The sequence below is a fragment of the Pinus tabuliformis genome, chromosome 5_1 (genome assembly GCF_031772625.1).
Source record: "Pinus tabuliformis cultivar Carrire ecotype Pingquan chromosome 5_1, CPIR1, whole genome shotgun sequence".
Classification (NCBI taxonomy): Eukaryota; Viridiplantae; Streptophyta; class Pinopsida; order Pinales; family Pinaceae; genus Pinus; species Pinus tabuliformis.
The window spans coordinates 908,703,510-908,715,552 of NC_142305.1; the positions used below are offsets into that span (position 1 = coordinate 908,703,510).

Consider the following 12,043-nt stretch of genomic DNA (forward strand, 5'->3'; position numbering starts at 1 on the left):
TTGCCTGATTAATGCTCCAAAGTCTCACGGTGCAATCATCACTTCCACTTGCTAGCTTTGTTGGGTCCACTTGGGAAAAGTCTACAGACCATGCCCGTTTCTGATGTTCACTATACTGTGTGAACTTTTGACCTATGCTAGCATCCCAAAGCTGCAATTAAGGAAACACAACAAAATAGTTACAAGATAAAAATCTTATCATGACTTTCTTTCTCACTAAAATAGTAAAATGTGATTAATTAAAATATTTGAAATTCTTGAAAACTTGTACAAATGTTTTACAGCAAAATTAAGGAAGGAAATTACTTTTCTTTCTAGCATGACAATGACTGATATCCGGCCATCCAACTCATGCTACAACTCATGTGTGCATGATGGAAGCTATTGTCAAAAGCTAATAAACATGAATTCAATTTAGTTGTCTTCCTTTTTTTTAACCATGGTGAACTAGTCAGTCTTTTCTTTTTTAACCATGGTGAATCGGTAACTCGTTGGAGTAATCTTGGCAAGGCTCAAGATAAAACCTCGTAGCTGCCACTATAACACCAAGAGTATATCCAACAACCTGCAAGCCAGATATACCAGAAAGTTGAAACTCATAGTTCAGCATAGGACCGAGATGTCTGGAGACCACTGGAAACTGGAGCCAGGATCCCAGACTCACCCAACTCATGCTACAACTCATATGCTTGCATGATGGAAGCTATTGTCAAATGTTAATAAACATGAATTCAATTTAGTCGTCTTCCTTTTTTTAAACCATGGTGAATCAGTCAGTCTTTTCTTTTTTAACCATGGTGAATCGGTAACTCACTGGAGTAATCTGGGCAAGGCCCAGGATCAAACCTCGTAGCTGCCACTATAACACCAAGAGTATATCCAACAACCTGCAAGCCAGATATACCAGAAAGTTGAAACTCATAGTTCAGCATAGGACCGAGATGTCTGGAGACCACTGGAAACTGGAGCCAGGATCCCAGAATCCAACAGGACGCCTATCCTTCCAGCCTTACTATGACAGGCCATAGTGTGCCCCCATGGGATTTGAAACCGGGTGGAGGGGATAACATCCCAGTGAGACAACCACCCCGTCGTCCCACAAGGAGACACAATTTAGTCTTTCTTAGTGATACTGAAAATCACTTATTAAAGTCTAAGTTGGATGTAATCTTGGATACAGGGACTTCTCCGATATGCATACACACCTCCAAAAGTAGGGTACATGGACTATGGGAACATCTGTGTGTGTAGAGAGAGAGAGAGAGAGAGAGAGATTTGTGGAAAACAATACATAACTATGCATTCTACAAAGAGTATACAAATTGTAATTTTAGGAATCTTCAATATTATTCATGAAGATTGAAGTTTGAAAATTCACCAATACATTATATCATTGAAGCTTTGAGAAATTTGACTTTCTACCATTTGGGTTAATTCGGGAACAATATCATCAATAAATAGAAAGAGGGAGATCGATGCACCACATAAAGAGTAACCACCACCCAAGTGTCTAGTACATTTGAGATGCTCCTAAAACTCCCAGATGCAAAGTACCAAAAGGAAAAGAGAAATAGTACATCTACGTTTTCCGTTTTACACCATGAGAAAATTACCAATAAATTTCGAAGCATATATTTTAGCATTAGTATAACATAACTAAGAAGACTTTAAATTCTTACGACATTTATTCCTAAGTTGCCAGGGCATGGGACGTGAGTATGACATTTTCGAAACAGGGTATGATGGCACGTTAGGGTACCCGGTATACATCAAATTTTGTATATGAATGAAAGAGAAAAAAGAAACAGAACTGAAATTAGTGTAAAATCGTAAATTAGTAACAACTGAAATTCATTTTTAGGTTCCAATCATTCCAGTGTCCACCAATCCATTCATCAACAAACATTCAACATTGAACAATGCATACGAAATTTAAAAAAAAAAAAAAAGCAGTAAACTTCCCCCCCGCAATCTTGGACCCCTTTATCCTCTCAGTGTTACCAGAACAGATATTGAGATTGAAATACTTTCCTTGTCAGCCATGGCAAAAAAATGACAAACAGAGAAATCTGCAAATTCCAATTTGACGAAACTGAAAAGTGGGGATTGAGGGAGTGAAGAGTATCAAAAATAATAAAGAATGTTGAATGTTGGTCTTCTCTACACCAATTTACTGCTAGAAAAATAGTAAATAAACCTATTTCCTCTCTTCTTCTCTGCTGGTTCTCTCGAGTTCTCTGAGGCAACACAGATTGCTGGCTCTCCTTGCTTAGGTAGGCATGGGAGGGTTGTATGCTCAAGCTTTGGCACCAGGATATATATTTCTCTTTCTAGTTAAATAATGAACTTTAAGATGATATTCCCCAAAAATAAACAAATAGGATAAACTTGAATACAGAATAGTGCCATAATTAATGCTAAAAACGGCCAACTTGAGTAGAGAAGAACAATGTTAAAACAGAGACAAGGAGACCTACAATCACATTTGTAACAATGTCAAACTAGGACTGCCGGGGCAAGCAGAATCATGATCAATTTTGGGGACCAGAACAGAATGAATACACTGGGGTTGCATTTCTATATTCATGACACTTTCTTCTAAAAAATTAAGCACCATCACATTATATTCAGAAAGGTTATTTTCTGGAAAACTCTCCAAATCGGTAGGATTTTCAAACTGCTACCTTGAAACAATGTTCTGAAAGTTCGAATTAGAAACAGAACCAACGAGGGTCAAATGGGGTACGATCCGCTTTAATAAACATATATAAAATATGAAAAGTTTAATTAAAAAATTTAAAATATATATTCATGTATATCAATGTAAATCCAAATCATTAGACACCACATATGCAAGAGTTTGCTCATGTATATTAACATATAGTATATAGCCTATAAGAGTGAATATAACAAAATTGTAATGAGGGAAATGCATGTTTGAAACAAAATACATAAACAACAAGGCTCTAAATGTCTTCTAGTATCCCAAAAACATCATCCTACAATCTTTTCTTATCAGATGTGTGTTGTATTATTTGCAGGAAGACTCTGCAATGTACATACTAACACGATCAAGTGGTTTGGGGCCAACTAACCCTGGCTACAGGTGTGGGGGGGCTAATAAGCCCCTGGCAGTAGGGGTTCAGGGTGAAAGTCCTCGGAAATGTGTGTGTGTGTGTGTGTGTGTGGTTTCCCCTGCTTTCTCTGCACTGGTAGGTCCAGACCAGTTCAAGAAGGGAACCAAGAGAAGAGTGTGTGTGTGGTTTCCCCTGCTTTCTCTGCACTGGTAGGCCCAGACCAGTTCAAGAAGGGAACCAACAGAAGTGGCCAGTTCAACCTATTCCGGACCAAACTGGTTAGTTTTATAAAGAACTAGCATTGCCCAGTTCAAGGGCTGGGGCAATGATTTTGAGGGTTGAAACTGACCAAACTAGGCAGTTCCAGTTCCAACTGAGCTGGTTTTAAAACACTACTTTGAACATGCACAAGTTTAGCAATTCAGTTTGAGTCCCTTGAGGTTAGTAACCACTATTGTGGCTGGCTGATAGTCAAGGAAAGAAGGGATCCCGTGAGGTATTCTTTCATTATATATATATATATATATATATATATATATATATATATATATATATGTGAGGTATTCTTTCCTTATATATATATATATATATATATATATATATATATATATATATATATCGAGATTGAGAGAGAGAGAAAATTTATGGCAGTCTTTTTCATTAATCTACTGTATCTCTCTTAATAGCACATTATGCATGCATCATCATGAACTTTGATTTTTGCCCTTAAAGTGGTGATTAAAAATGCTAAATCGATACTTCATACAATTGCTTTGTCGTGTCCATAAACTCAACATTTCAGTGTATACAAATAAATATATATTTATGAATTACTTTGTATGTGATCATAGTTTTAATGTTGTCCTTTGATATTTGTAGGTCATTTATGTTAAATAAGGCCTCAAATGCATAATTAGTGGTGGTTTTAGGATTAATTAGCTATATAATAATATAATTACATCATAAATGTAGCTTGGGCCACAAACTTAGGGTTTTGTAGCATTATTGTAATAAAAGGGGTCTCCCACCCTCACTTGTATTTATCCATTCTATTATCAATCAAAACATATTACTCTAGAGTATTATTTCATCGAGATGCCTTCCTCCATTTTTTAGAAATTGAAGGTGCATTCCAATCCTCGGTGTGCAGGTGCCCCCAACCCTTGTCTCTTCCTTTGTTGTTTATTTTTTTTGTTCTTTAAACTTTATTGTTGGAGTGGTTTCAACCAGAGTATTGGGATGCTTCAAACTGGTTTCAGAGCAGGTTGATTCTCTCTTCTATTGTGAAAAAGGGAAAAAAGGAACGTGGCATTAAGATAGACTTCTGAAACTTTTGAAGCATCATTCTAAGAAAAAAATCGCATATATGTAGTCTAGTCAGAAAAATATGCAGTTTGACATAAGAAATTGCTCAAATCGGAGGTCATATTGTGAAGATATCACAGATTGAAAATATGCTATTTTTAGAATTTTTTTGTTATGGCCACGGCACGCATGGATATGTCAAGACAGATAAAGTTTCACAGAGTACTCAGTTGAAGCCGTACCAATGCCATTTGAAAGAGCACTGTGAAGGTCTAACATTAACCTCCTGCCCATCTGCCAACATGTCCTGGAACCAAACTCTAAAGTGTCTCATCTCTGAACAAAAAATGACTAATCTACATGTGACTACATCAACTAAAACCACTTTAAACATAGACATTTCTCCTTAGTTAAGATAGGTAGATTCGCCCCTAAAGGTAGCTTTGCATCTTCTATTCCAGACGCTAGAAAGTTTGACAGTAATCATATTTCTCCCATATGTTGCTTAATCACCCAATTGTCCCCAAGACTAGCACCTTTCAACCTCAGCGATGCCACAAAAGGAGAAATTCTTATAAAATCCAGCACAAGAAGGCCCATGATAATTTATGAAAGCGGAATGTATGCTTCATAATTTCCTCTCTGTACCAATCAAGGGAATAACCATCAATCAACCCCACTCTGTGCAGCCCAGCCTTAGTTGCCAAACTCTAGTTGATTACAATCCTTCCTTACACACCTCACTAGTTGATGAGGTGGCATGTACTTGCTATTTTGGTTGGAGGGAGTCATGGGAACTGTTACCAACCAAAAGTGGGTGATGCCATAGGAGATTTTTTTTCTCCCACACTTTGCATCCAACTGGCCAGCAAGCAGCCCCTGACAGCCACCACTAGCCGATGACGTGCCACAATTTATCTTCACCACCTGCACTAGTCATATGCTTCTCACCCATCTCACAGGAGCAATCAGGTGCTTATGCTTGTTTCTACTTTGGGCTTTTGGCATGGATTATGGAGTGACTTGGAAGGAGGGGTTTTGACTGTGATCTTGTTCCCTCACCTTAAAAGGGGAGTTAATATTCAACCCTAGTCCAGTGGGACCTCCCCTAATGGCCTAATGGGTATAGGAGGGGCATTACTTGGGAAGCCCTGTTCAATCTATCTTGACTCCATACAACTTTCAATCTTACATTACAAGCTCTATATTCCACCTCCATTCTTTGGACCTCCCCTAATGGCCTAATGGGTATACGAGGGGCATTACTTGGGAAGCCCTGTTCAATCTATCCCGACTCCACAAAACTTTCAATCTTACATTACAGCTCTATATTCCACCTCCATTCTTTGGATTCATCATTCAATTGACCATTGGGTCTTTGTGTTGGAAAATTAATAAAGGCAACATCTTTAACTTAACATTTTCCATACATGACATTTACTTGTGATATTTAGTTCTTCTTTGATTATTAAGCTTATGTTTTCATCATCAAATAAATGCCAAAACAATAAAAGATCACATGAACACACGATATAGGCTCCAAGCTAGGGCAAAACCCCTCCAAGGGGAAAACCCAAAAGAACTTTCTCTTCTTATAGAATAAATCCAAAGGAGACTTCCAAGACCAAAAACAAGACCCTTAGCTTCCTCCAAACACATAAGAAGACCAGCCATATAACCCAAGAGATATTCAAGGACAACATCATAGGAATTCACCATAAAAATGATCTTTTAGTCATCTTAGACCTGAGGTAACCCTAGGTCTCTTACAAGACAGATCAACCCTCCTACGCATGCCCTTGACCATCCTCTTACAAACCTTCGCACTTCCTCTAAACCGCAAACCTCAAGCTAAAGAATGTGAGCTTCTTGTCTTCCCTAATGGAGAGCGAAGTCATCCCTTTTTATAGCCTTTTATGTGGCTCTTCAAGCCTACTTAACGTTGACTTTACTGGTTGGCCGACTTGATCCTTTTGGAGTATCTAGACTCTTCTAAAATATAAAATAATGTGTCTTTCTTTAATACATGCCCATACAGGTCTTTTACAATGTAACAATGACCTTTGACTCATGACAAACCCTATAACCATACAATGGAGGCTTTGACTTATTGACGTTTGACCCAAGCATGAAACCCATGCTTTATAAATTAAAAAAAATTACATTTTACTTCCTTCTTTTGATCAATACATAGAGATCACATCATTACATGAAACAAATAACAATTATAAAGACCGAAACTAGTTACATTCTCCAACACTCCCTCTTAACTAGGGAGGTATTCATAATTGTTCAACTTGTACAAGGAAAATAGTCCCTTTGAAAAGTTCTCATAAAAGAGATAGACTGATAAGCCATCTTGTAAGCATCAACATTATGATCAACCAGCATTGTCTCTAAGGCTTAACTAGAGAAGCTCTACTCCATTCATGAGCATTATACTAGGAGGCTTTAAGTGTGATACGCACTACCTCTACAAGGCACATACCCCATCCAAATGTCCACAAGGTATGTCCTTCTAAGATTATCCTTATCTTGGATTCTTGGCCCTAAATCCTCAAATAATATCAGTCCTCTTCGCCCACTCTTATCTTGGATACCTGTCATATCCTCAAAGAGTGTCGGTCCATGGGACTACTTCCTATCTTGTATTCCCAATCCTCAAGGAGTACCAATCTTAGATGCTTATCCAATCCTCCGGACACCATTATTTCCTTATGGCCTTCACTAAGACTTACGACTGTAAGTCCTGGTCTAGTGCATGACACATAATGATAAGAACTATCCACCATCACTCCCTCTCAAACAGGGAGGATATCCTGCTCCTAGACAAGTAAACTCCCTTTTACTCCTTAAAACTAGAGTAGATTCCAGACTTCCTTAGAGAAGTCATAACCACAAGTTCTCTTACTTGTCTTTCATTTAGCTATTAGTTCCTCAAGGCTTGTATGGCTCACTCTTTCCCCTGCATCTCATCGTACCAAGCATGCTTCCTTTCTAGGTATCATAGATCATGGAGCCATCTTTTCATGACAAGTTCCAGGTCATCCATCTTGCACATCACTTTCGTCTTGTCTTTATTAATGAAGGTGTTCTATTAAGCCTTCCCAAACTTCCAGTTGATCATAGCTCCCTTACAAAAGTGATCTTCTTTCTCATAGTACAAACTTTGACCTTCAAGTTATCTTCTCACACTTCTACCTTCCAATCCCAAGATGAGCACATCTTGATCTTCATAGTTTCCAAGTATTAGAGATTGAGTTCCTCTCCAAGCATGAGACCTATGCTTTATAAATAATTTTTCTTCCTTCTTTTGATCAATACATAGAGATAACATCATTACATGAGATAAATGACAATTATGAAGACCGAAACTAGTTACATTCGCGAACACTCTGGGATTTGGCACCCATACATCCTCATACCTAGGTAGGGATCGAAACTTGGCCATGGGAGGTTGATGTAGCTAAAAGGAAAGAGCATATATTGGCCACAAGCAAAATAAACGAAAGAATATTAAAATGCAAAAGATTGTCGGACATACACATTAGCACGTAGGCAAAAGCCTAGCATGAGCTCTACCTCACCCCTTATAGCCATCACCCAGTCCCTAAGCAGCATATTGCTCCTATACATCATGAAACGAACCCTTGCATGTCCCAACCCCAATGAGCAATCAATTGCCTCATCATTGAGGGGTAATACAATTGCCATACATCATACAAAACAAGCTCTAACCTTTTGAGCTACGAGCAGTAATACAAAGAAAAATCAAGAAAAGGTAAAAGTAGCACAAGAGGGGTGTAAAAACAAACATCGGGTCGGTAACTCATGCATCTGTTGAGAAATCTAGGGCATTAGTGTTAGTTGATTTCTCTTTCATTAGTCGTTGTTTGTGAATGCTTTTTACTTCTTTAGATTAGGATCTTCTTCATGTTAGATTATCAGTGTTCTTCTTCATCAAACAGTAACCAATGCATGAACATAAATACACAAGAGACACATCATGTAGGCTATAAGCCAGGGCCAAAACCTCTCACTCTTTGAGAGGAAAACCCGCACAAATTCTTCTTCTAGAAATTCCAATTGACGAATACCAAGACCAAGACCCTTGACCTATTTTCCACTCCAAGACTAAGACACGTGTTCTCTTTGACAGTCAACCTTCTTCTTGACTCCTCTTCCTCTTCAACCTTCTTACCATTGAGACATTGTCACTGAGACCTTACTTCTTGCGATGGCACCGAGTCCTTCTTGAGATAGCACCGAAACTCAGTCTTCAAATCACCGAACTGTAGTTTCCTTTTAGCACCGAACTATAATATATCTATACTTGTCCAAACTGTGTAGCACAAAGACTCTTGTTGTCACTATGATTACAGAGGGTTTTGAATTCCCTTGACTCCACCGAACTGTAGTATCTTCATTGAAGTGTGATTCCTTATTAGGACACCAAAACTTTATCTCTGAAATAGTCATCTTCTTTGTTGCTTCTATTCACCCGAAATTACAGAGACATCTGAATTCCTTGACTGTTGTACCTTAGTCTGAGCTTCTTATCCGAACTTTCTTCTGCAATCTTATCCGAACTGAATACAGTGACTGCCCATCAAATTCAGAGTATGATCTGAACATCTATTCTTTTGAAATGCGGATCCTTACACGCCTATATATAGTAGTTTGTCATACATATAAGCCGACATGTCATATAGCGAAGGGATGTGTCTTATAAGGTGAGCCGACATGTGCTACTTAATTCATCTGGAGGCCGACTTGAATAGGAGAACCATGTGCTTGTTCTTGATGGGTTTCTAGACACCTTAATGGACTCATATACATGCTCAAAAAGAGCTCTTCATACATGACATTAATTCTTTTGACTTTTAATGACAAATCCTAAGGCTCTCAATGGAAGCATCTAAAATAAAATCACTTACTCATGAAACCCAAGCAAGGCATAAAAAAATAATTTTATTTCCTTTATTACATAATTTACAAAAGTCACAATTACATGTCATTAAGAAGACTAAACCTAGTTACTTTTCAACACTCCCTCTTAACTAGGGAGGTATTCATAATGGTACTTGGTCATTCTCAATCTGAAGAATTTCTCATAAGAAGAATTCGGATTTGTAACTCATTTGTATAGCATCATATCAACCAGCATTGTTATATAGCAAGGCCTTGACTAACAACTCTATCTCTCCACAAGATCAGAGCACAATGTTGGCGAGACCAATGATTTATAGACATACTCATCATTGTCTCTCTAGGAACATACCCCACCCGGGTTCTCTTAGGATATGCTCCATAAGGACTATTCTTTTCTTGGACTCCCCAGTCCCAAAAGAATATCGGTCCTCCACAACTACTCTTTCATGGGATGCCCTATCTCATCCCCTAAGAGCATCGAATGCCAAATGATTACACAATCCTCCATTCTGTCTTCCCAGGTGAAGAACAGAACAATGTGTCTATCTCTCCTTTTCAAACCAAGAGGTTTTATTCCATTAAAGGAATGTACTCATTCCTATCACAAAGGAATGTACCTAAGCTTCCGACTTAGGAATTTTCGAGTTTCTTCTAAGTAAGAAATTTCTTCTCAGGCTCCCTATTAACCAATGACCTATAGTAGCTCTTCATGTGGAGATCTTAAAACAATCAGCTGCATGAAGAGCTCCTTCCTTCGATGTCATAAATTTCCTTTTTGGTCAAGGTGTCTTCATCTTTGGGAACTTCTATATAGGGCACAAATCATCCATCACTTTATTCATGAGTTAGTCATGTCTTCAACTCATTATAAAGTGATTCATCAGCTTTTCCATACAGCTCTGCTTCATGCCATATTCTCGGAGGGATATTACATCCTTCTATATAGTCTGCTTGGAGGTCATTCAAAAAGCTTGCCTTTGACAGTCCTACATGAACCCAACTAGATGTTAGTTCAAAAATAATCAATAAACACTTCAAATTAGATTTAACTTGGTGATGATCTTTCACCATGACATCTTCCTGTAAGTATCAGCATCCTGCATGCCAATTGACACATCTCCCACATATATTCAGTGTCAAGGGTCTCTATCTTTTTCCAACTTCCATCAGAGCCTTTACATTTTTCTGAGAGATATTCTAGTCACATCTTCTTGGACTTCGGATGTTGAATGCCTTCTACCATCATTGCATATTATCACGATCTCTTCCTGTCTCTTCACACACTTCATTCTCAGGAGCTTCCAATTAGATTTCCTCAATCGTAGTCAACCACCTCATACTTCATATGAGGACATATTATGTTGATTTCATCTAGTGTGACTCATGCCTTCCAACATTCTTTTATAGGAGGAGATTCCTGTCCTTCGATCATGCTTCAAAATAAAAGTAGTGATCCTTGTTACCTGCAACCATACGACATGACTTCATAATATTTGTGAAAATTCTATCACTGCAACAACTGATTTGTTTTACCTACTTATTTCTCAATACGTTATTTACAAAAACCCTTCAGTAAACATTAAAATAAATTTTGCTGCAAATATCACACCATAATACAGAAATAAACACATGCACAAGAATCAACACATCAACACAGATATTTTGGACAATTCTCCCCGGAAAAAACCAATGTGGGAAAATTGGTGCAACAGAGGAGGTTTATTATTCAGCAATTCTTCAGTACAATTGGGTGCCAAACTGGCTTACCCAATAGAGAAAAATTCTCCAGCACTTCTCCCAATCTCAGCGTCAGGCTTGCTGGCCTCTGCACAACTCCCAGACCCTATGCGTCAACTCCTGCCTCTCTGCGTCAGCACTAGACCTCTCTGTGTCACCCACGTAGGCCCTCCAGTCACTGTGCAATCTATTGTCTCTGCGTCTGCCTCTCCAACCTCTACGCTAGTCTTTTGGTGTTGTTCCTAACTCTCTATTCCATACCTGCTGCCTCTTGCTGCTCTCCAGACCATTAGTTCAAATTTCTCAGGTAACCCCGCTCTAGAAATCGAACTGACTAGTCTCCCTCAGTGTGTTCTCCCACTGACCCTCAAGCCTCTTCTTATACTTTTCATGTTGGTTCTTCAACAACTAAGATTAAATCTCTTATCAACGGCTAAGATTAGGTTTGGCTTGATCCATGACTTTTGGAACCTTCTAACCCAATTTTATATTAATACCCATTAATATCTTATTTTCCTAAGTTTAAACTTAGAAACTCCATTAAAAATATTAATTATTTTAATATCTCCCAAACTAGTTAGAATCTACCCAAACCATTTCTAGGCCTTGGAGATCTCATGTGCTTTAGCCTCTCCACCAATTTTCATGGTTAGAGCACATCTGATGCTACCCCAAATCAACAATCCCTCTTAGTGAGGACCATGCTCTAGTAATACTCCATACTAAGCATCACTTTGACTATATGACATTGGTACCTGTGCTGATGCTAGGGCTCCCCGCCCAACATCATCTACACTACTGCATCTTGTATTGATGCCCATGGCTCTGCTCTGCCAGTGCTGCATCCATACAGTAGCTCCCTCTACATCCGTGTTGCTGTTGGTCCTTTTTCCCAACACTGCATCTGCACTGCAACTCCCTCTACATTCATGTCGTTGTTGGTCCTTCTTCCCAACACTGCATCTGCACTGCAACCTCTTCTCATCATATTG

The 12,043-nt window shown here is 38.5% G+C and overlaps 1 protein-coding gene across 3 annotated transcripts in view; it reads right to left on the minus strand.

Annotated features, from left to right (window-relative positions):
• Positions 1-12,043, minus strand: part of LOC149167762 (protein SPA1-RELATED 4-like) — a 314,418-nt gene that overhangs the window by 62,749 nt on the left and 239,626 nt on the right. For all 3 annotated transcript variants that reach the window (XM_089433135.1, XM_089433134.1, XM_089433133.1), the window contains one exon: positions 5-151. In XM_089433135.1, the coding sequence (XP_089289261.1) occupies positions 5-151 (147 nt within the window). The remainder of the gene's footprint in view (positions 1-4; positions 152-12,043) is intronic.